At 39.1% G+C, this 25,682-nt stretch overlaps 1 protein-coding gene across 1 annotated transcript; it reads right to left on the bottom strand.

Annotated features, from left to right (window-relative positions):
- On the bottom strand, positions 1-21,706 carry LOC139713252 (RNA-binding protein cabeza-like). Its single transcript, XM_071624996.1, has 6 exons — positions 20,615-21,706; positions 15,410-15,510; positions 12,651-12,780; positions 7,916-8,108; positions 1,586-1,662; positions 1-429 (listed from the first exon to the last, which is right to left on the bottom strand). The coding sequence occupies exons 2-6, from the start codon at positions 15,506-15,508 to the stop codon at positions 143-145; spliced, it is 786 nt and encodes a 261-aa protein (XP_071481097.1). The 5' UTR covers positions 15,509-15,510; positions 20,615-21,706; the 3' UTR covers positions 1-142.
- Positions 21,707-25,682: the final 3,976 nt, after the last annotated feature.

The following is a 25,682-nucleotide window of genomic DNA, read 5'->3' as shown; positions in this document are numbered from 1 at the left end:
CTGCAACTTGGTCTTCAACATAAAGTGTGTGTACAACAAAGCATGATGGTCCCCACTTACGGAAAAAAAAAGCATTATGGATAAGATTACACTATACAAAATCTCAGACTGCTTTGTTTCCCCTTCCATACGCACGTAGAGTCTAGTAAGGCCGGTCTCTCCTCTCCCTACGTTGGTCCATTCGGTCTCCACCCATCTTGAATCCACCTGGGCCTCCAGGGCCACCGGGTCCACCAGGGCCGCCTGGACCACCAGGTCCTCCACGCCCACCACGGAATCCACCCCGTCCACCACCGAAACCTCGGCCACGATCTCCACCGCCAAAACCACCCCTTCCACCACGGTCTCCGCCCCGACCACGATCGCCACCACGTCCACCACGGAAACCTCCACGTCCGCCACGCATGCCACCCATGTCTGGTGGGCCTCCTAGAATGAAAATGGGAGTATGAAATAAATATTTCCTACACCTTCCATTTTCCCTTAATATGGTAATTAATCAGGCTGTGTTGAGTATTATCTAATTATGTTCATATCCTGCATTATCCTTAAACTCTTTGCAAATGACAAGGGTCAAAGTACTTTGAAAATGACAAAAGTGAACTGTGTGTTTTCATGTCAGCACAAATCACAGCTATTTCCACATGAATAAGCTGATATGTACCTCTGCAGCAAAGTGATGTTCACGGTTTATCAAATTTGATGAATTTTAACGAGTCACTCAGGATTGAAAATATTTATAGCCTTTGGCAAAGGACTGCCTGGACAAGCTTATTTGATAGGATACCCTAGTCTATGCGCCAACTTAAAAACTTCTGTAAATGTGACCCGCTACAACAAAAGGATCCTAAAGTCGCAGACGGGTGAGCCGAGAAAATCGAGTTTGAAGTCAGATCATCAAAATCTGCAAAACGTTCGGATTTTATGTTTTTGACATAATTTTGTAGTCTAATGTATCTTCTATCATTTGCCAAAAATTTCAAAGCTAAATGATCAAAGAAAAGGCAAGAAAATAGCATTTTTCTGGGCCATGATTTTCCGACTTTCAACAGAACAGAAGCGTGTCTGAAGATTTGGATTTAGCGTCGCAGCTAGACTCCGCCCCTAGCAACGAGGGAGTGAGCTCATTGGTCAGTGCGTGGCATCCTGGTTACTGATTGGTCGTGCGTAGACCGCTTGAATGAACCGCTTGAATGAACATCGTGGAGGTTGCTAGAAGCGTACCATCTATTGTCAAACGGTGAAACTGTCTTGCTTCTCCTTGATCATGATATCGTCGGAAGGAAAACTTTGAAGGTGGTTTTCTTGAAACACTGATTTCTTAAACCACTCGAGATGCGTTAATAAAATCATCGATATCTCCGATATCTACTGTTATGAGTCATGTTATATATGACATTAAAGTGGAAGAAAAAGGGAATAATGTCATGTCGTTTTCAGAAAATTGTCCTCCCCTGACTTTCGGATCCTATTGTTGCAGCGGGTCACAAATGCTGTTCTCACAAAATGAGTAATTACACGATAAAGCTGGTACAAGCACCATTCTGATCAATATATAACTAATTGCTTTCACATTGCTACATACCTCCACTTCCACCTTCCCTTGCTGCCGAGCACCTGTTACATGTCTGCCTCCAGCCAAAGTTTTTGTTGTCACATGATCTGCAAGGAAAATGCAGAAGAGATGTTTTACCTCAATTCAGGATTACTATACTCTATAAAATCCAGACATGTAGAGTGTCCGTGATAATGTATTGGCCTTCAAAGTGTTTTGGTTGATTCCCAACCAATATTCAGGCTCAGTTCTGTCCATCTAGCTGTTGATTTAAACAACAGGGGTGGGCAAATTCTTAGTTTGAACCGGTATTTCAATTTGACCTTTGACCTCTACCCAAATAGGGCAACTCAATGTTTATACAAATTCACCTGACATATTCTTTCCTTCTGTCGGGCAATTTTCTTACATTGGAGTATGTTTGATGTTTCTCACAGCAGCATCACTAAATTGCTTCAATTATAAAAAAATGAAAGAGGAGTTCGATCCACAAGATTCTGCAACGGACCGCCCACCCGTCCAACCGACTGGCCACCCGACCTCAGAGTGATTTCCTATATACCCCCTTACACACTATGTGTGGGCGGGGGTATAACAAGCTTGATGGCATTCAGCCAAAAACTTCCAAGGGAGAGAGCGATTGTGAAATTTGGGACTCCACCTAGCTAGATACTGCCTACAAAAACTAATTCTGTGAATCACATTCGTGTCAGAGATTAATCATGTTTGTGTTTATCTATAAAAGCTCTAAAAGTTTGGGTTTTCTTTCTTTCTTTCAGATTTCATTGCTGCTGTTTTACCATTTACCTCAAGACATTATTTCATCCTCAATTGTAATCACATAGAGTCAACCTCGCCCAAGTCGACCTCGCACAAGTCGAAAACTCGGCCAAGTGGAAGCTCCAGAAAAGTCCCGATTTTCTCTTTAATTATTTCTTTAAAATAATCTTTCACAAGTCGAAGTTTTTTGAGTCGCATTTCGCCTATGTCAAGGATAATTTTGAGTCCAGATTTGTGTAAATACATACAGTAAACCTCGCATGAGTCGAAGCTCTCGGGACTGACAAAAATGCGTCGACTAAAGTGAACTTCGACTCTCGCGAGAGTCGATTTATTTTCCGACTCACAGTTATGTACATGTATTATAGTACATTTGCATGCATGTGTGTGTGTGTGTGTGTGTGTGTGTGTGTGTGTGTTTGTGCATCCGTGTGTGTGTTTGAATTCAAATTTGTCTGTTCTTGAAGATAACATTCTTATTTTGTTCTAAATTGAACGTGGAATTTGTATCAATACTAGTAGTTAAACATAGTTCTGAGAATGTCTGCGCTAACGTGGCAATGTGCATGTGCTATGTCTATGGTGCAACATAGCTATAGGTAGCCATCTCTGTCAACCTACCCTGAGACAAACACTCTCCCAGGCCCATCCCATCTCCATTGAACAAAACTATACAGCCAGCCGGGCACGCACAAACAAGCTCCGCCCACTTGGCCTGTCACTAAAATATCAAAGCAGCGATTGGTTGACCAAGGAGTTCTGGCTTGACATGGATGAAGTATGGATGTGCTGTGTGTATGGATAAAGTATGGATCGATGTGCTGTGTGTATGGATAAAGTATGGATCGATGTGCTGTGTGTATACATGTATACATGTGTATGTATTCGACATGCGTGCGGAGCGGTACGGTGAGTGTGCATGCTTACCTGCAGCAGGGCAGGGACGGGGTTCTGCGACATGCCGATTTTTTTTTGTTCTCATGAGAATGCCAGACAAATCTTCTTCGGCTCAAGTGATGTATACTACGTGTATTTTGTACAAAAGGGACTTAATTTTTTACTTCGACACAGCCGAAATTCGACTCTCGTACTTCGGCTTATCCAAATATTTCTTAGAGAAAATACATAGGGAAAAATCGGGACTTTTTATTTTGCTTCGAGTTAAGTGATTTTCGACTCACTCGACGTCGACTTATCCGAGGTTTACTGTATTTCCATAGCACAAGTCAAAGTTTTTTTCCCCCGGTACGTCATTCAAACATGGAAGTGCATGAAGCATTCTTTCATTCTTTGACCTCATTTCTGTCACATACGCCGTAGCCAGACTACTCAGACATTTTGCAGTGCGCAGACACAAGATTGTTGATGGCCATTTCTGATTGTTATTATTGACACTAATGTGTCATGTTATACATCATTTAAAAGCTTATGGTCTAAACTTTCATATTACATAAATCTGAGTGAGGGCGCCCTTAAATTTTAAGTAGGACGCCCTCTTATGTCACATAATTATCATTGCAGACTTACTTCTACAAGTTATCACCTCATTTTTTCACACATGCTCTTGTATCACAAAAAGGACTCACAGATGTTGTAGAGAATCTATTCAACTTTCAGATGATATGAGTTTTTTCATCAATAGCATCAGTACTTTTTATTTTATGAACAAAAGTCTATGGCAATTACAACTTAGATTTCACACATTTTGTGTAATTTCTGATTTTGTGAAAGATGTTGGCCTGAAAGTAGATCTTTCTGTGACCTTTGACCTTGTGATGACCTTTAACTCCAAGGGACATCTACCGTCCAAGTTTGGTCACAAACGGACATAGGGATCAAAAGTTATGAGCCACAATCAAAATGCGCCCTAAAAACATAACATTGAACCCTAAAAGTTTGCTGACCCCTGTCTGTGACCTTTGACCTTGTGACGACCTTCACCTCCCCAAGGGACATCTTCCATCCAAGTTTGGTCACAAGCGGACAAAGGGATCAAAAGTTATGAGCCATAAACGAAATGCGCCCTAAAAACTTAATATTGGGCCCTAAAAGTTCGTTGACCCCCGTCTGTAACCTTTGACTTTGTGGTTACCTTCAACTTCCCAAGAGACATCTACCATCACCCAAGTTTGATTGCCATTGTAGCAACATGTGTCGAGTTACGTGTGATAAGAGAGTCTTGCAAGTAAACTTTAACGTATGACCTCAAATGACCTTTGATCTTATCCTGTGACCTCCAACGGCACCATAACATGATGGTACCCCCAGTGCATCTATGACCCAAGTTAGGTTGTAATCCAAGCAACTCATGTGAAGTTATTTGTCAAAAGAGAGTCTTGCAGGTAAACTTTAACATAGAAAAGAGAGTCTTGCACATACTCTTAAATATATGACCTCAAATGACCTTTGACATCATCACATGACCTCCGACAACACCATAACATGAAGATACCCCTAGTGATTCTATCACCCAAGTGTGGCTGCCATTGCTGTAACAGTTGCCAAGTTATGCATCATAAGAGAGTCTTGCAGGTAAACTTTTAACATTTGTGACGGACGACTGACGACGGACGACGGACGGACGACGGACTGACGACGGACTACGGACTACGGACGACGGACGGACGCCATTTGGATCCCTTAGTCTCGCCTTCACCTCCGGTGGGCAAGACAAAAATGGACCCATGTGTACAATCTTTTTATCGCACAAGGCAATCTCTATTACAGTCCTACATATACAGATTTGTGTAAGTTCTCCACACAAGAAACCTCTGGCAAAACTGTACACAATACATTGCAGTCTGAATGCAAATAAACATGGGCGGGGCCACCACAATTTCTTGGACTTTCAGAAGGCTTTCCTCATTGGTTGAAGGTTGGGAAGCTTTTTTCACACTTGATATCGTTTCCTTACACTGTTAGCCAATCACAAATGAGTTTATAAAGTGGTAGTGTCCTAGCCTTTGAAGTAATCTTTCAATCAAAATAGGGCCGATTAAATCGGCCCGTGACACGGATAGGGTGAATAAATAAACGAAGGAAAAAACACACTACTTTTGTAATAAAATACTCCCAAGGGTCAAATACAAGTTAACCTTAATGTCTCTTGTATCCTGGATGTCCGGCTGAGAAGAACATAAATCACATGCACCAGGGTAAAGGCGAGCGATGTGCGGGCAGCGCAGCAGGGTTTGGAGAAAAAAAGGAAGAAAAACAAACAAACTCACAATCCGGTACAAGCCACCAAGGTACAAGCCACCAATCTCACTGAGTGGCGAATGTGTGCGAGTGTAGCATGTTCAAAATTTCTTTGCGACAACAAAAACTGTTTCCAACAATAAAAACAGTTTGCGAGTTTGACTGCAATTGCTTAGGAATTTGATTGCATTCTCTAGTATTCGCTACGCTTGCAAACATTCTAGCATTATAGCAGTCCAATGATTGAGCTTCACAATTCTTTTTTCACAACGATTTTGCGAACATCGCGCATGTCTGGCAAAGGTCTTGCGCTATGACGAGACATTAAAGACATTTTCGAAAACAAATCACAACCAAATCATTACTCATTGTGCGCAAAAGGTTCACAAAAAATTCTAATTGTTTTGAAATTCTTGCAGAAGTAAAACCGACTTCCCCAAACAAATGACCCCCCTCAACTCCCACGTTCGTTTGGCAATCTTTTGCAGACATTACATGCAACGCATTTCGATTATCGCAGTCCAATAATTGAGCTTCACAATTCTTTTTTAAAACTTCAACAAAACAAAAACACTAAGTACAACATATTACTACCGTCTACTGTAATTTCACTGCCAATTAAAACATAAAAAAGACACTGCATTAAAAAAAATTCATCAGGAAATACAAGTCGAAAAAAAAATTTGACTTCCGCAGAATTTCGCGTAAGTCAAAGTGTTTTCATAGGCCCAATAGATTAGACGTAGGCAAGGTTGACTGTATATACTGGGTGTCACAAAAAGCATTTCCCACTTTTGATCCTTAGTAGTTCAAAGACTATATATCAGATAACACTGACATTGATATGAGCAATAGATGAATAGTGTACAATTTTGTTGCAGGCAATTTTACAATGACAGCATAATTCAGTTTCATTGAATTCAACTTTTAAGGGATCGTACAGTTTTGGTTGAGACCTAAACTCAAGTTTCTAACATTTTTTGTTGAGATAATGAGAAAACTCTTATGAAATATGAAAGAGCATGTAATTCTATGAGGAATTCAGTGTTTATTTGATGAAAATTGGTTTTGAAATGGCTGAGATATCCAAAAAAGAGCTATTCCAACAAAGTGTGGGACCCACACTTTATTACGATTGCCTTGTGTTAGTTTGTTTTTGGATGTTTCAGTCATTCCAAACCTGATTTTCATCAAATAAATTTTGAATTCCACTTAAAATGGTATGCTCTGTACTATATCACAAGTGTTTTCTTGGTGTCTAGCAAAAAGTTAAAAGCCCAATTCTCATCTCCACCAATACTGTACCATCCCTTTAATTTTTCAGTTAGATTTCAGATTTTGCTCTATTTTCAACCCTCTGTACAAAACTTTGCACAGAAGTAAATTGGTGTGTACGGGAGTGTCAACTAAATTGTACACTATTCAGCTATTACTCATGAATATCAATGACAGTTCTATCTATGGCCGTATTCTGAGGGCTTAATTAAGGTGTAATTAGCACTTAAATACCGAATTGGTATTCTGAGAGCTTAATTAAGTAGGGGGTTTATTTATCTACCATGACAACAAGTGTTTTGGCGGGAAAGTATTACATGCTTGCGTGTACCAACGCACGAGCACGAGGACTTAATCACAGAGTTAATTACAAATCGGTATTCTGAGCTTAAGTATGAAAGTTAAAGGAAAACTTAATGATACCAAAGAGTGTCATTAACTATTCCGATATCATGCATTACAGCATTTTTTATTGGCTACAACGATGCTTACCTTCTCCGGTTACTGAGGAGTAGTCGAGTCTTGTTGTTATGGTATCCATAGAATTCAGATAAAAAAGAAATATAAGCGATCTTTGAGGAATTTTGCCATTTTATGTGAGCTCTTCGCGTGCGTAGGTGAAGGGTTGTAATCAAAGACCGGAGTGTGCGCACGGAGCTCTTGCGTTATAATTACAGGGGGTGTGAGGAGGAGCGTGCATTGAGAGCATATTTACGCGCGCGTTCATCATTTTGGCTTCTGACAATGCGTCTGATTGGATGGAATAACAATTAGATGGGAGGAACCTACGATAATTATAGGGGACTTAATCATACCTTACGTCCTCAGAGTATCAATTTTGCCCATGATTAAGGGCCTATTAACTTCTCAACTTAACTACAAAGTTAATTACAGACTTAATTATGACCTCAGAATACCACCCCTGATATATAGTTTTTGAACTATTAAGCATCAAAAGCATGAAATGTTTTTTGTAACATCTAGTATAAACATTCATATAGAAGAAATGGCTCTGTTGTAATCCTAAAGTCGAGAAAGAACAGTAAACACAGCACAGTGGGGGCATGAAACACACACACAAAAGTAATGACAAACATTGACACCTACGGGCATTCCCAGTCTCCCTCACGGAATGATCCTCCACCTCTTCCACCTCCACGACCACCTCGTCCACCACGGTCCATTCCACCACGACCACGACCGCCACGGTCAAAGCCACCACGTCCACGTCCACGACCAGCTCTGTTAGCAGGGCGCTGAGCAAGCTCTACCTTGATGGTTTTGTCCATAAAAGTTTTGCCTTGGATCACAATAGGAGAAAAAATATAATCAGTAAAAATAATGAGTTTTCCTCCAGCTTTACAGTAACGATCACATCACTTACATCCACTTATATAAAAAGACAAATAGTAACTACACCACCAAGATACAATGCCTTCTGCATTCTTTATTTAAGGTACTTGAGTGGAAATCTGGCACATACCGCCCAACTTAACTAACTGAACAAGGCAAGTGCCATAATGTGTCTGGCCCATTCGCGTACAAGAAATTGTACGCGAATGGGATATCACAGAAAAAAAAGAAAGAGATATAACAGAAAAAAAAAGGAGATATAACAGATAAAAAGAGATATAAAAGGGTAAAAATTTATGGCAAAAAAGAAACGTGCCATGAAAATTTAAAGTTGGGCCCTTAAAGTTAGTTGACCCCTGCCTGTGACCTTTGACCTTGTGGTGACCATCCACTTACCAAGGGACATCTACCATCCAAGTTTAGTCACAAATGGAGTTATGGATCAAAAGTTATGACCCATACGGATCGAAAGTTATGACCCACCTATGACATTTGACCTTGTGGTGACCTTCAACTCCCCAAGGGACATTTACCAGCCAAGTTTGGTCACAAATGGACATATGGATCAAAATTTATGAGCCATAATCGAAACACGCTGTAAACACTTAAAGGACAAGTTCACCTTCATAAACATAAGGATTGAGAGAATGTAGCAATATTAGTAGAACACATCATTGAAAGTTTGAGGAAAATCGGACAATCCGTTCAAAAGTTATGCATTTTTGAAGTTTTTGTGCAGTAACCGCTGGATGAGAAGACTACTGCAGTGTGTGAATAACTTAGATGTCACATGCGTACAACAATATAAGGAAAATATAAAGAGAATTTCACAAAATTTCATCTTTTGAAACTAGATATATCGCTACGGCTACTGATATGCCTCCGCCATAATGCATGGTTCTGGTCTATAGTACAATGTCTTGACAATGTGTGATGACAGTTTCACACAATTGGCAAAATATTAAAATGACAGGTTTGACACAAATGTGCTGAATGATCACTTTCCTAGAACTAGGTTCAATTGGATGAATGATTAAAATGTCAGAGTGCAGGTATTTGGGGAACTGATGATTTTTACTTGACTTTTGACCCTTTTATAAGTTTATGCATTGAGTAATTTTCAAGGTATTGAGAAAAAGTATAATTTCAGTATCAAATGGGAAAATAGCATTATCTAAACCTGGCCTTTCATCATTGACCTCACAGTTCCCAAGAGAATCACTGTTAGGTTGAACATGCATGAATATGTAAGTTTCATGATGATACCTCGAGTTACTTTCGAGATATGGAGGAAAAAGTGCAATTTAGCACTTTCACTTGACCTTTGACCTTTTGACCTTTTGGCAAGAAACTTCCCCAAAAATATACATTGGGTAATACATGCCATACAAATGTACATCAAGTTTTTTTTTTTTAAAAAAAAACCTTCAGGCATATTGCATTTTAAGGAAAGTAGTGATATTTTGAGGAGTTGACCTTGACCTTTGACCCCCTGACCTTTGACCCATGACCCCCAACTTCCCTAGATAATCACTGCCCATTGGTACAAGCATATATACTAAGTTCCATGAAGATACCTTGAACCATTTGCGAGATATGGAGAAAAACATGAAATTTCATTTTTTTTTTCACAAAATAACCTGTGACCTTTGACCTTTGACCCTGTGACCCTAAAATCCACACAAAGTATCATCCCCCAAGGATATACCCTCATACCAAGTTTGATGTAAAACCACCACACGGTTCTTGAGATATTGACAAAAACAAAACGGGACGGACGGACGGACGGACGGACGACCCGAAAACATAATGCCTCCGGCCACTTCGTTGCGGAGGCATAAAAAGTACACATTCTTCCGACTTGTTACCGACAAATGTTATGGGTAATATTATTCCCCCTGCCTTTAGAAAGAGGCAAGTCAAGCGCTCTTTTATTATGCGAAAAAAGTGAAAATATGTTGAATTTTCTTTACATTTTCTTTATACTGTTGTACGCATATGACTCACAAGCTGTAGTAGTCTCCTCATCCAGCGGTTCCAACACAAAAATTTTAAAAATTCATAACTTTTGCATCGATTGTCCAATTTTCCTCAAACTTGCACTGATGTGTTCTACTAATATTGTTGCATTCTCTCAATCTTAATGTTTATGAAGGTGAACTTGTCCTTTAACATTGGGCCCTAAAAGTTTGTTGACCCCTGTCTGTGACCTTTGATCTTGTGGTGACCTTCAACTCCCCAAGGGACATCTACCATTCAAGTTTGGGTAACAAACGGACATATACATCAAAAGTTATGAGCCATAATCGAAACGCACCGTAAAAACTTAACATTGGGCCCTAAAGTTCATTGACCCCTGCCTGTGACCTTTGATCTTGTGGTGACCTTCAACTCCCCAAGGGACATCTACCATTCAAGTTTGGGTAACAAACGGACATATACATCAAAAGTTATGAGCCATAATCGAAACGCACCGTAAAAACTTGACATTGGGCCCTAAAGTTCATTGACCCCTGCCTGTGACCTTTGACCTTTCAGGTTTGGTAAAATGTGTAACTTTGTACAACCACTCTTCCCTCCAAGTTTGATTGAAATGAAAGTCCTCTGTAGAGAGTTATTCAAGTTTTTGTAGCGTCAAGGACGGACAACGGACGGACGCACGGACAGACAGACGCCGCAGGTGATCCCTTAGTCTCACTGCACCTCTGGTGGGCTCGACAAAAACAGGGATGATTTGGCTCATAAGCAGGAAAGAAAGAACAGTTCCCATAGGAGTGTGTAGTAAAATTATCAAGAAAAATAAGAAACTCCTATTGAAACAAGAGCTTGGAAAGGTCAAAATTCAGATTGTTCCCTGTAAATTTACAATGGTTGGGAGGTCTGCTGGCATAAACTGGCATGAAAGCAAATACACATGTCAACCATCAATAAGACACATAAAGAAAGAAAAAAAAACCCAATAAGAACAAGAGACCCGCGGGTCATGCGCTCACCTGAGTATCGCAAGTTCACCTTCCATGCATTCTTACAGACTCTTACCTGAGAACATTGGAAACTTATGGTGGGGGTAGCTTTGAGAATGGGGGGCATGGTGTCCATTAACATATTCCATCACACTGGTAAAAATACCTGCCAAGTACACTGTACTTTATAGAATGTTGGATTATGCAGCTTGGGAAAAAAGACTTAAAGCCATATCACTTTTGATTAGAACTAGAGAAAAATATTATTTAACATTCATTAATTTAGGAGGTTTGGACCCCCTGGGGCCCCCAAGGAAAGCATGGTGCCCATTCAAACACTTTGAGATCTTATCCCTATAGGAATGCTACTTGACAAGTTTGGTGAAAATCCATTATGTTGTTTTCAGCAAAAGATGAAAATTTAGGCCCGCATTTGGACCCCCCCCCCCCATCCCATCCCGCTTCCTTGGGTCCCAAGGGGGTGGAGGGGGGGGGGGGGGAGGGAGGGCACCCCTGATTCTCCCATGAACAAACTTGTAACAGTCATCAATATACTGACTCATTGTATTAACTTAGCTCAATCACTTCCAGTTCCAGAGAAAATCTGTAAAGATTCTTTACAGGAGGGGGGGGGGGGGGGGGGGGACCCCTGGGGCCCCCAGGTGGGGCATGGTGCCCAATTGATGAAATTGAGATTCTATCCCGCTAGGGATGCTACCTGCCAAGTTTGGTGAACATTAGTGATAGGGTTTTCAAGAAAAAGATGAAAATTTACAATTTTGGTCTAAATTTAGGCCCCCTGGAGCCCCCCAGAAGGGGCATGGTGCCCATTTGATGGGAATGAGATTCTTTCCCCCTAGGGATGCTACCTGCCAACTTTGGTGGAAATTCATAATGGCATTTTCAAGAAAAAGATGGAAATGTACAATTTGGGCCTCATTAGAACCCCTCCCCACCCCCCTCCCTGGGTCCCAAGGGGGGCACCCCTGATTCCGCCATGAACAAACTTGAAACTACAGTCATCAATGTACTAATTCATAGTATTAACGTAGCTCTATCACTTCTGATTCTAGAGAAGAAGATTTTTTAAGATTCCTTAATTTTGGGGGGTTTGGGCCCCTCTGGGGGCCCCCCTCAGGTAGGGAATGGTGCCCACTTGAACAAATTGATATCCTATCCCCCTAGGGATGCTACCTGCCAAGTTTGGTGAAAATCGGTCTAGGGGTTCTCAAGAAGAAGATGAAAATGTAAAAGTTTACGCACGACGGACGCCGGAAGCCAGACGAAGAGCGATCGCAATAGCTCACTTGAGCCTTCGGCTCAGGTGAGCTAAAAAAAAATCAATGTGATGGTCATAAATCCTTTTCTCTCCCCTTATCCCAACAGATTGATTACATTTGCAATAAGAAATTGGAAACAAACTGTAAATGCACTACTGGCTTGATCTAGTCAGAGGAACTAGAAATGAACAGACACACTATCCCCCCCCCCAAAAAAAAAAAAAGAATCACACATGTTTTACATACCATTAAACCAGTCAATAGCTGCTTTGGCTGTCATCAGGTCATCATAAGTCACTGTGGCCTCACCCGTGGGCTCACCAGTCTGCTTGTTCTTGTAGATCCAGATTCTTTGCTTTCCACTTCTCTTATCAAGCTACCAATTTAAAAAAAAATAAAGAAAATACCAGCTAAGTATGACTGTACATACCTTCTATTCAAAGAGGTACAACTCCTCACTCGGGTATCATATACTAAAATTGCTTAATTTTTCCTGTTTCACAAGCAGTGTCTTCTGCAGTAGCACATATGGTACAGCTGATCAATTACTTACAGTATCTTGACAAACTAAACCATATGAACAACAGAGAAATCTACTGAACAATGAAATGTACCAGGAAAATAAGTCATGTGTCATCAGTTTCATGTGTGGAAGATGTTCATCATCCTTGATGTTTCTGATTCCATTTTCTCTTCTGCATATCATAACTTGTTGCCACCTTTTTCCATTTTCAACCCTCTCCCTTACAGCGCATAGAGACACTACGGTAGTGATATGCGCTATATAAGCACTGTATCATTATTCTTAAGTAAACATACAGCTGACTTACATAGAATAAGAAAACTACATTGATTTGTGTACTATGGTTTTTAGAAGTAGTCTCTTACATTTTGGCAATTCAAACAGAAGTAGTACAACCAGAATTAGCAGCCACAAATCGTAAAGGTCCAGTTTACCTTTGGGAGCAGTGATACTTTTGATGCTTATGTGTAGGTCAGTAATACTGTATACGCTATAATTTTCGCGTACATAAATTTTCGCGAATTGCCGCTGTCACACATTTTCGCAAGTGGTTAAATTCGCGATTGGGGGACCAGAGAAAATATGAAGTGGCAGAGAAAGTGTGAATTTTCAACTTACTAGCAAATAAGAATGATACTAGTTATATACTGCATGAAAAAAACTTACCAAACTCTGCAAACTAGTAAGTTAGAATTCAACATTTTGAAGTGGTTAAGTCCATCGCGCTAGATTTCTGACGAGTGGTCCCCTTGCGATAATGGATTGGCTCTCTATGTACAGTATTCATAAGTAGAAGTGGACGTATGTATGTACAGTGTAAACAAGCTTAGCCAGTATGGTCTGTTCGGTAAGCCATGACATGGTATACTAGTACTGAAATGTTCGTATCATCAAGGCAAGGGATTCATTTTGGAAGGTAATATTTTCGTGTGTTGTTAATTTCGCGAATAGCTCCCGACTCGCGAAATTCGCGAAAATAAAACCCCCGCGAAATATATAGCGTATACAGTATCACAAAACATCCTACCATGTACAATTTTTGTAATAAAGCCTAAAATATGAGGAGAAATTACCATTTTTCTCATTAAACCATAAATGTAGACAGTATAGTCTGGAAGCATTTTTATTTTAATTATTGTTCACATTTTGTATATGGGTCTGTTCAGAAAGTTGGGACCCAGGGTTTTTTGGGCACAGACTCAACATGCCCAACATTTTGTGTCTTGGTGCTCTGTTCTTACCGAACTTTTTTTGCATTGAGTATCAATATCATAGGAGGGCTTATACCATGAAATACCAAACATGCTTCCCCTGTTGGTAAATTTGTGTAAAAATGAACTTATTTGATGGTGTCCACTGCCATTTTAGCCTCTTTTGCTTTTAATTTTAACAGGTTATTGTAATGACAGAGTATTGAGCACACTGTCCACGTCACTAGCAATTCTGCAATAATCTAAGCAAACACCATTGCTTGGCTAATTTCTCCCACAAAATAATTCATACCGTACCAAACAATTTTTTTATTTTTTTTTAAATATAGGTCTTAAAATTGTCAATACCGATGTTACATGTGGTGTCCAATGATCAAAAAAGGATGTAACGATAGTATTCTGCTACATATTTTTATTTCAGCTATAAGAAAGGCCAAAGTGGTTATAAATTCAAAGAATTTCTTCATTTGTGACACTAAATACATCTATTATGAAAGCAAGAAAGTGTCCAAGTATTTCCACACTTCGTGTTCAAACTCTGCTGTGTCAGGATGGTGTCCAGCGTAATGCCGGTATTTTGGGGATCCATTTTCACTTTCTTTGAGTGATAGATCAAATTTTCCCTAAAAAAGATAATTGAGGACATGAGCATTCGATTCTTGGTTCATAGTGTGGATGGTATTCATTTGTGATATTACTGCTATTAACTTACAATTCTCATGCCATTTCTTGGAGAAAAGGAGAAAGATACAAAACATTCTCAATGTGGTGTCCATGTAACATCGGTATTTACAATAAATCTCATTCTCATTCAAGAAAATTATATGGGATTTTCAAGCAAATCCTATATGGAATATATTATAGTATGGCTAGATGTAACTATAAATGTCAATCATTTTCATTAATTTGATGTTTAATTTTGGACCTATGTGTCAAATTTTGGGTCCCAACTTTTTGAACAAACCCATATTCAACAATACTAATATCGATTATACTGGTTCAAATTTTTACATTGGTTGTTTCTATCCCTAACTCACATTTTAGAACTATTTTAAGGCACTAATGCTGGGTTTTTGTTTCATCTGCAAATGGTAGATTATGCCTTTGGTGGTATAATGACACATAGCCAAAGAAGAATGCAAAATTTGTTTTCCTTGTTAGCAGTTTACACATACTGATGTGTGTTTTTTGAGGTGACACTAAATTGATGGTGACGAATAGGTTCTAGTTTACACAAAATATTCCTCCTATTTTGAAAAGATCAGCATTACCTTTATGATACCAATCTGGCCAAAGAATTGTGACAGCTTGGTCTCTGTGACATCAGGGCCCATTCCACTGATGAAAACAGTATCCTCTTGTATTTCCATGTCTGTCAAGGAAAAAATATATTATATTCAGTCTCAGAGAAAGGTAACTATCTTGAATTAATAAATGGATTGAAGAGAAATGACTTTTTTTCTCCCTGACACTTACTGTGCACCATAGAAATCAGAACTCCTCTAAACTCTCTGTACCAAGACTAACTAGAAAGCGACTGGTTATACCCCCGCCAAACAACATTTCATAAGCTTTGGTCAAAACAACATTTCATAAGCTTTGGTCAAAAAACTGAGGAAGTAGTTAAATCCGCAAGATCTTTCCTTGATCTTCTGCCATTAATATGCCGTTACCATGGCAACGTACTTTCGGGTACTGTCGAAAAATGCGTCTTGCACATCTACAACCAAAGGCACACATCTGTACCAAGTTTCATGGAAATTGGGCAAAAACTGAGGAAGTAGTTTGCAACACAAAATTTTCCATCATTTTGGCTCATAATATGTGAGCTGTTACCATGGCAACATACTTTTTGTCACTGTCAAGAAATGTGTCATGCTGACCTATATCCTAAGACAAACATTCAATATGAATTCCATGAGAATTGGAAGAACACTGATGAAGCAGTTTTGCCATGAAGCATTTTGCCCTATATTTTACCAATAACATGCCGTTACCATGGTAACGCACTTTTTGCCACTGCGGAAATATGTGTCTTGCACATTAACATATTCAGATGAACATCTGTACCTAATTTCATAAAAATTGATCAAAAACTGTGGGAGGAGTTCGCGACGCAAGATTTGTACCCATTTTTGCCCATAATATGCCGTTACCATGGCAACGTACTTTTGGGTACTGTCAAAAAATACGTCTTGCACATCTACAACCCAAGGCACACATCTGTGCCAAGTTTTATGGGAATCGGTTGAAAACTGAGGAAGTAGTTCGCGACGCAAGATTTGCAACGGACCGACCGCCCGACCGACCGACCGCCCGACCGTCCGCTGATTCCTATATACCCCCTTCAAACTTCGTTTGGCGGGGGTATAATGAGACATGGCTAATAAAACTAGAACTATCACTCACTGTGATTAATACCCCCACGTAACACTGTTGGAGTTAGCTCAACCAGCAATAATTTTGTATGCTTTTTATTTTAAAAAAAATTGTAACCATGGCAATGCACTGTTCACCATTGAAAGAATGTATTTTACTCACTGTTAGTATGTGCCATATCTTAAGTAATGTGCTCAAAAATTGAGTAAGACAACTAAACTGGCAATTCTTTATGATTTTCATTAAGAATGTTGTTACCATGGCAACACAATGTTTGAAATTAACAAAAATGAAGTTTGCACAACTATATATATCAGCTCAGTAACATGTGCCAAATTTCAAGTCAAATGCTCAGAAGCTCAGGGAACTGGCTGAATTCCCATTATATGAGTTTTATTCCAAATATGCTGTTACCATGGCAACACTTTTCAACAATGACAAAAGATAAATTATGCACATCTAGGTAATAAGTGGTAACATGTGCCAAATTTGAAGCCAAATGCTCTGAGAGACTTAGCTGAATCCAAATTTTTGCATGATTTTTACTGAAAATATACTGTTACCATGGTAACACATTGTACAACAATGAGGAAAGATGAAGTTTGCACATCTTGGCACTATAGCGATCACATGTGCTAAATTTCAAGACAACGCTCAAGACTGAAGGAATTAACTGAATCTACAGTATTTTTGTATGATTTTCAATCAAAATATGCTGTTACCATGGCAACGCACTGTTCAACAATTATGGAAGAATAAATTTGCATGTGTATGTACTATAGCCATCACATGTGCCAAATGTCAAGCCAAATGCTTCAAGAGAGAATAAGCTGAATCCACATATTTCTGTATGCTTTTTAATTAAAACAAGGCAAGTGCAATAATGTGTCTCGCCCATTCACGTACAAGAAATTGTACGTGAATGGAACATAACAGATAAGATAAAGAGATATAACAGATAAAAAGAGATATAAAGGGTAAAAATCTATGGCAAAAAAAGAAACGTGCCATAAAAACATTGGGCCCTTAAAGTTCGTTGACCCCTGCCTGTGACCTTTGACCTTGTGAAGACCATCCACTCCCCAAGGGACATCTATGGACATCTACGGATCAAAAGATATGACCCATAATAGAAACGCGCCATAAAAAGTTAATACTGAGCTCTAAAAGTTCGTTGACCCATGCTTGTGACCATTGACCTTGTGGTGACCATCCACTCCCCAAGGGACATCTACCATCCAAGTTTAGTCACAAATGGAGTTATGGATCATAAGTTATGACCCATAATAGAAATGTGCCATAAAAATTTCACATTGGGCTCTAAAAGTTTGTTGACCCCTGCTTGTGACCTTTGACCTTGTGGTGATCATCCACTCCCCAAGGGACATCTATCATCCAAGTTTCGTCACAAACATACCTATGGATCAAATGTTATGACCCATAATAGAAACGCGCCATAAAAACTTAACATTGGGCTCTAAAAGTTCGTTGACCCCTCCTTGTGACCTTTGACCTTGTGGTGATCATCCACTCCCCAAGGGACATCTATCATCCAAGTTTCGTCACAAACGTACCTATGGATCAAATGTTATGACCCATAATAGAAACGCGCCATAAAAACTTAACATTGGGCTCTAAAAGTTTGTGGACCCCTCCTTGTGACCTTTGACCTTGTGGTTATCATCCACTCCCCAAGGGACATCTACCATCCAAGTTTAGTCACAAACAGACCTATGGATCAAAAGTTATGACCCATAATAGAAACGCGCCATAAAAACTTAACATTGGGCTCTAAAAGTTCGTTGACTCATGCTTGTGACCATTGACCTTGTGGTGACCACCCACTCCCCAAGGGACATCTACCATCCAAGTTTGGTCACAAATGGAGTTATGGATCAAAAGTTATGACCCATAGTAGAAACGCGCCATAAAAACTTAAAGGACAAGTCCACCTTCATATACATAAGGATTGAGAGAATGCAGCAATATTAGCAGAACACATCAGAGAAAGTTTGAGGAAAATTGGACAATCCGTTCAAAAATTACGCATATTTTAGGGATCTCCGCAGTCACTGCTGGAAGAGAAGACTACTACAGTGTATGGTGTCACATTCATACAACTATATAAGGGAAATAAAAAGAATTTCACAAAACTTTACTTTTTGAATAAAGTGCACATTTCTTTGACTTGCTACTGACGTATGTTAAGGGTAATATTATTCCCTCTGCCTTCTTAGAGAGAGAAGTCGAGTGTTCTTTTGTTATGCGAGAAAAATGGATATGTGTTGAATTTTCTCTATTATTTCTTTATATCATTGTACTCAAGTGACATCACAAGCTATAGTAGTCTTTTCATCCAGCCATAACTGAGCAGAAACTTCAAAAATTCATAACTTTTGAACGGATTGTCCGATTTTGCTCAAACTCTCACTGATGTGTTCTACTAATAGTGCTGCATTCACTCTACCCACATGTCTATGAAGGTGAACTTGTCCTTTAACATTGGGACCTAAAGTTCATTGACCCCTGCCTGTGACCTTTGACCTTGAGGTGACCTTCATATATGGTAAAATGTGAAAATTTGTATGACCCCTCTTCCCTCGAAGTTTGATTGCAATTGAAGCCCAGAGTAAAGAGTTAAAGTTTCTGTAGCGTTACGGACAGACGACGGATGGAAGACGGACGCCGCAGGCGATCCCTTAGTCTCCCCTCACCTCCGGTGGGCTCGACAAAAAATGCTGTTACCATGGCAATGCATTGTTCAACAATGACGAAAGATTAAGTTTGCACATCTACGTTCTGTAGCGGTCACATATTCCAAATTTCAAGTCAAATGCCCAAAGGGAGTTAACTGAATCCACAGTAGGTTTGTATGATCTTCATTCAAAATATGCCATTACCATGTCAAATGTGTACATTCCTGCCTAAACTCCTTTAAGGACAAGTCCACCTTCATAGACATGTGGATTGAGTGAATGCAGCAATATCAGTAGAACACACCAGTGAGAGTTTGAGGAAAATCGGACAATCTGTTCAAAAGTTATAAATTTTAAAAGTTTCTGCTCAGTAACTGCTGGATGAGAAGACTACTACAGCTTGTGATGTCACATATGTACGATATACTGTATAAGTGGATATTTTCGCGCGAATAATTTTTCGCGCTTGGCGGGGTATGAAGAGTTTCGCATGTTTTTAATTCTGCGGTATCAAGACATCAACTACAGGAACATATGGCAAGCAAAAATATTTGCATGCTTTTATTTTCGCGCTAGTTTCTGATTGCGCAAAATGCGTGAAAATTTCCACTTTTACAGTAAAGAAAACTTGAAGAAAATTCAGTGTTATTTTCACTTTTCTCGCATAATAAATTAATGCTTGACTTGCTTCTTTCAGAAGGCAGGGGGAATAATATTCCCCTTAACATACGTCAGTGACAAGTCAAGGAAATGTGCCCTTTTTTTTCTTTGTTTTTTTCCCTTTTGTGACATTCTCTTTTTATTTTCCTTATATTGTTCTACGTATGTGACATCATACACTGTAGACACTGTGGTAGTTTTCTCATCCAGCAGTGACTGCGAAGATACTCTAAAAATTCATAACTTTTGAACGGATTGTCTGCTTTACCCCTAACTTTCGCTGATGTGTTCTACTTGAACTGCATTCACTCAATTCACATGTACATGAAGGTGGACTTGTCCTTGTCGTAACAGTATGTCCTATTTTCACACAAATAATGTCACAAATATGTGAGACTTGAAAGGAAAAAGTCAGCTAGGGGGGCAGTCAACAATTTTGTGCAGAGGAATGGGCATGGATTTTTTTTTTTTTTTTTTTTTGGGGGGGGGGGGGGTTGATTCAAAACGGCTGTTTTGAGGGGTTAATGATACATGCATTCCAAATGATAATCCTTGAAAGGTACTCTGCAACATGCAGAAATGTCGGCATCCTCACCCAACATTGCAAAATTGAGTAAGGTTCTCTGTACTCGATCTATACCTGGATGAGGTTTTTTCCTACAAAACATCTCAAGTTAATGATATTCAAGGTTGTTTCCAAAATTGCTCTCAGTCAGTTACTAGGAAGCAACAGAATCTTACCGCCACGGTCACCACTGTTATCAGAATCCCCACCGTATCCACCGCCGCCACCTTCAAATGCAAGAAGGAAGATAACATTCTATTAGTTTATGCCGCAAAACATGTATTCAACAACAATATTTTTTTTGCTTGTTCCATCCATCTGGCCTTCAGCTGCTATATAAGAGTCAAAAGAAAAGCCATGTTAGTTTCACAAGCCTTAGGCTGCACATGCCTTTAACACAATGAAATCTGTTCACTTCAGTTGTCACAGAGTTCATGACTTCTAGGTCTGCAATACGATTTGTCATTAGCTTGCTTAATACCACTTCCTTTCAAAGGCACATCCACATATGCATTTGTGGCACCATAACTCTTAACCCCTTTCATCGTTATGACACATATAAGAAACAAGGACACATCTGTAATATTGTTTTACCCACGTTTTGAGTATATTTACCAAAATTAGCTCGTTGAGAAAAGTTAGTGCTGCTAAGCTTAGTGTATACAAACTTTTTTTTTTTTGGACAAACATTTGAGTACTGGGTTTGTGTTCCCAATAAGACTTGTGCACTTGCACCTAGTTATACAACTCTTCCTGTAATAAAGAGCTTGTGAATATGATCCCCATAACATGCTCCACACAGATGAAATGAAGGCTTTGCATAAAGCTGACACAGGACAATTCTAACAGACAGGACTATTTAGAAAGGCTTTGGTAAAGTCCCAGTGCATTCAGCACCTGCATAACACACACACACACACACATACAAGAAAAAACAAAACAAAACAAAAAACAAAACAAAGAGAGAAAAATTTGTAGCAAAAATACTGTGCCACTCCCATGTTTCACATACATTTACATGGCTACACAACTGAAAATTGGTTGGTGATTTTGTTTCGTTTTCCTTTGTTTTGTTTTTTCCTTTGCTGTAAAAAGCAATCCTATTGCAGAGCCAAATCTTCAACTCAAAAGCAAGTCAAAAAAATAACTACATGCAACAAACCTCACTGGGCTTTCAACTGGTTCCCACTCTTGTATTTCACTCTAACTACTAAACTCTAAAGGCTAGGAAACAGATGATAATATACATGACAGAAATGTGATCCCCTTTCTTTTTCATGCGTTGTAACAGTGTATAAACTTTTGTGCAAATATGTGTTGTAGGATTAACATTTTCCTATCCACCCAAAATTGAAATAATTTCCTCTGAAAACTACCGCTATTCATTTGCACATTAAATCAAATGCATACTGCACACAAACTTACATCACAATGCCAATGGAGTATTACCCATTTAAAGCTCTAGGGGACAGACTATCGCATAAGGCTTCCAAAGAGAAGCAAGATCCCCCTAGGGATGCTGGTACAGTATTAGGCTTATCAGACTCATATTAGCACAAAGGAATTAACATACTTGTGCTCATTTTTCACCATACACACAGACGCAGTTGACCATTTTCTGTGTTTTGTTACTACATTCACTTGTATGAGCACACACAAGATGTGGCCCTTTAACCCATTCCAGTATCTTTTTTTACCCAGTTTGATGTACCTTGAATAATTTTTGTATGCAACACACAAAATTACAAGTGTCAAAACCCCCTGTTTTGCACACTTGCAACTCTCTTACCAAAGCAGAGCTAGCACAGCCCTAGCCTTTTGATAAGGCCTCCTGGCCGAGGCTTGAAAAGAGACTATGAGGGAACTAGCGAACCCGAGACTGAGTGGTGCAGCCAGGGGGCCTTTTGGAACCTGACATGAATTTCTCATCTTACACCTTGTTTCTTGTCGATTCTGCTACCAAAAAGTTAGTGGCCAATCAGTGACCACACTACTCACAATGACGTCGCATCTAGTGACTATGCATGTCGGCAGCTTGCTCATCCTGATGCTCCGTAATCCAGCCTGCGCTGCCTGCATTGACACGTAATTCATTAGCATACCAACTGCGGACTGACTCATGAATACATGAATAATTCATGCTCACATGTCGCAAAGCAGCAGGAAAAAACCAAGGTTTGAAAAGGCCTCGTGGCTGCACCACTCAGTCTCGCATTCACCCGTTTCTCAAAATGCTCAGTGTGGCGAGTTAGTCTCATTCCTCAGCAACAAGGCCTTGTCAAAAGGCTATCACGGCACCAGCCTTATGTTGCAAACCATCTTATTCTACATTGGTTTTAGAGCGCAGATTTCACATCCCTAATACCACCTCACTGTCCTATTGCACACACACTAGAACGTAAAAGAAGCAATTTTTTTCATGGCAACTTGTTCCACAGGGTTAAGAGCAACATCATATGCTCCTCTGCAACAGGATCGCTGGAAAGAGATATTTTGACATGTATACAAACATGTGCATGACACAAAGATACAACCAACCAACCCACGGTATAATGATGGATGGCTGTACCTCATTAAAAAAAAAAAAAAAAAAACACACACACATTTGGAAATCAATTCCAAACTTCTTTAGGTCTGTCTACTTTCATGCAGGTATTAAATATTTTTTTGATGTGATGAACAACAAAACTGAATTTCTTATTCTTTCTAAAAATTTATATAAGATGAGCTGTTCTTATGCTGCCTATCTACATTGCTTTGAAACCTGAAACTGTAAAACAAAACTGCATAGATACTTCTTGAAAATATTATGGACTTCATCATGATCTGTCTCTGTTGAGATTTATAACTGAAAATTACCAATCACTTGGTTACACTGATAACCATGACACTGAATAAGGAGGGAGATTCAAAATGGTGATAACACACCAAAGTGGTGGTGTACCCCAGCTTAACTTACCACCAAACTTATTGAAGCCACCCCTGCCGCCACGGTCACTAGTAGAAGGTAAAAAAATGGGGAGTCGGACGTAAGCTTAGGAGTGTGGGGCGCGTGTTTATAGGTTTCTCTTTTTAAATCTTGCTGGTGAACACCATCGGAAGCCTGGTGTCCTTTGGCTCGTGTGCCCCACTCTCACTTTAAGCATCTACAGCACTTATTCTCCTTCAAATCTTCTGCTTCTTGGCGTCAAAGGGAGACATCACAGCCATAAAGTTATGGTTGTGCTGGCAGGAGTCTGGGAGGATATATTCCTTCTCTTAGAATGCTCATCTTGCAAGCAAAGGACTCTATCAAGCCATTCTCTATAATACTTGAAAGGTGTATTTTAAAGGTGATGCCCTCTGGCGCACAACATTCCATTATTCCAAATATATTATAAAACTTTGCAGATTGCTGTTGCCTAGTTGTCGCGCATTGTTGGTTGTAAGAGTCCTTTGCAAGAAGAAAATACATCAAGAACGGCATTCTTCACAGATCAAAAGTACCAGACAATTTCATGACATTTTACATATCATTCAATCACTTTTTTACAGTAAAAGACTTTAAAAAAAATGTTAATTTCAGAAAAACATACAACTAAAAACTTACAAGCTGGGACACAAAACCAGTAACTTGCAAGTTTGAGCTAAAAATGTTCAAACTTACATATTGTACATGAATCAAACAATTAAAATAATTTCAGCCTTCTAAATACAAGTAACCATAATCACACAAAAGCATAATTGCTTTAATAGGACTCACATATATCAATAAAGGGAGTTCATCATCCTCTAATTAGAGATAGAGCTTCAGAGATTAAGCATGAGGCACCAGTAAAAAACTGCTGACATTCACATCAAAATATAGGATCCACCAGCATTCAGGGAGATGAGAATTATGTGCATCTAAATAGGTAAATTTCATTCCCATGTTGAGGCTTGTAAATTCAATTGCCAGGGCATAAAGATACATTTCAGTTTTTAGGGCATCTCATGCAGAGGCTGTGAGAATTGGCAGCATATTATTCTGGTACTCAACTTGCTAAAAGCACTTGTTTTGATGCATATCTCGATGGTATAATTTTCCGTGCCTATGTTTGCTATAAAGTTATGTCATTCACTATATCTGGGAAGACAGTAATAGAATGACTTCACAAGACCTTGCATCTGACTCACATGAGCATGAGTTTGAAAAGATCCATCTGCAGTGTTTATGCATCAAGTGAACGATACTTGCATTCACTAGTACAGCTCTGTATTTTCAACAAAAGAATGGATGAACCCCTTTTACATTACATTGTTTTTATACAATATATCCTTATAATAGAAAATAAAGACTACCACAGACAATCATGTCTGATTTGAACCATTGTACATGTGAGCAGTATCATCCATTTCTGTGACACATTAAATGAACACAACCCATGCAGTTCATCAATACTTTAAAAATAAAACCCAGATAAATGTCATTCCATTTTGCAATAAAAAATAATTTGAACTACACTCTGACTTTTCTCTTCCTTGAAAACTTAATTTTGGTTAAATCTGAAATCAGCTCTGAAGTTCGGTTGTGAATTCATCTATTCCTGGTATGGAAAAATCAAAACATTCGTCACGTTTGCTATAAAAGGGAAGAAAACAGGTAACCAGAAAATGGAGATAACAAAAGATGTTATTTAAAAAAAAAAAAAAATTCAGCGAAGTATTTGAAACACCAATGACGAGTTACATTCTTGTGAGGAAAAAAAACTGACTGAAGGAGCATTTGTCGCTACTGACTTGGAAAGAATACTTGGTCAAAATCATATCAAATCATGATAGTATTTTGGTTGTTGGGTAAAGGGCAAATTATATCAGCATTGCCTCACAGAAGAAAAAGCTCTGGGTCACCAGGTTCATACACATCTCTACAAGTAATACATTACTAATCACATCACGTCAACAGTTAGGTGGAGTGAAAAAACAGAAGAAGAAAACTGCTGTATGGATACTGACTTCACCACGAACCACAGTACACCAACAGACCTAATGTACACTTGTGCATATTCTTTTTAGATCTAGAAGGTAGGACACATCTTTCAATATTGTATTTGTTGATACTGAAAAACTGCAAACACAAATGACCTGTCGGTTGACTAATGTTAAAATGATATTGATCGAACTGAGCTGGATGAATTGCAAGAAGAACTAGAAACTGACTTCAACCAAGAGTATAGTTTTGGTTGAGATAGGTTACTCAGTCTTCAACATTTTGCGAGATAATTA

The sequence above is a fragment of the Diadema antillarum genome, unplaced genomic scaffold (genome assembly GCF_040938485.1).
Source record: "Diadema antillarum isolate AM-2024a unplaced genomic scaffold, OU_Dant_1.0 seq00001932_RagTag, whole genome shotgun sequence".
Taxonomy (NCBI): domain Eukaryota; kingdom Metazoa; phylum Echinodermata; class Echinoidea; order Diadematoida; family Diadematidae; genus Diadema; species Diadema antillarum.
This window is presented reverse-complemented; position numbering and strand designations above follow the sequence as displayed.

Bases quoted from the DNA above. Each gene is read 5' to 3' on its own strand.
- LOC139713252 (XM_071624996.1), bottom strand. From the start codon at position 15,508: ATGGAAATACAAGAGGATACTGTTTTCATCAGTGGAATGGGCCCTGAT. The intron at 8,109-12,650 runs GTATGTAAAACA...TTGTGATCCAAG, and splicing joins AGCTATTGACTGGTTTAATG to GCAAAACTTTTATGGACAAA. The intron at 1,663-7,915 runs GTAGGTGTCAAT...TTTTCCTTGCAG, and splicing joins GAGGGAGACTGGGAATGCCC to ATCATGTGACAACAAAAACT.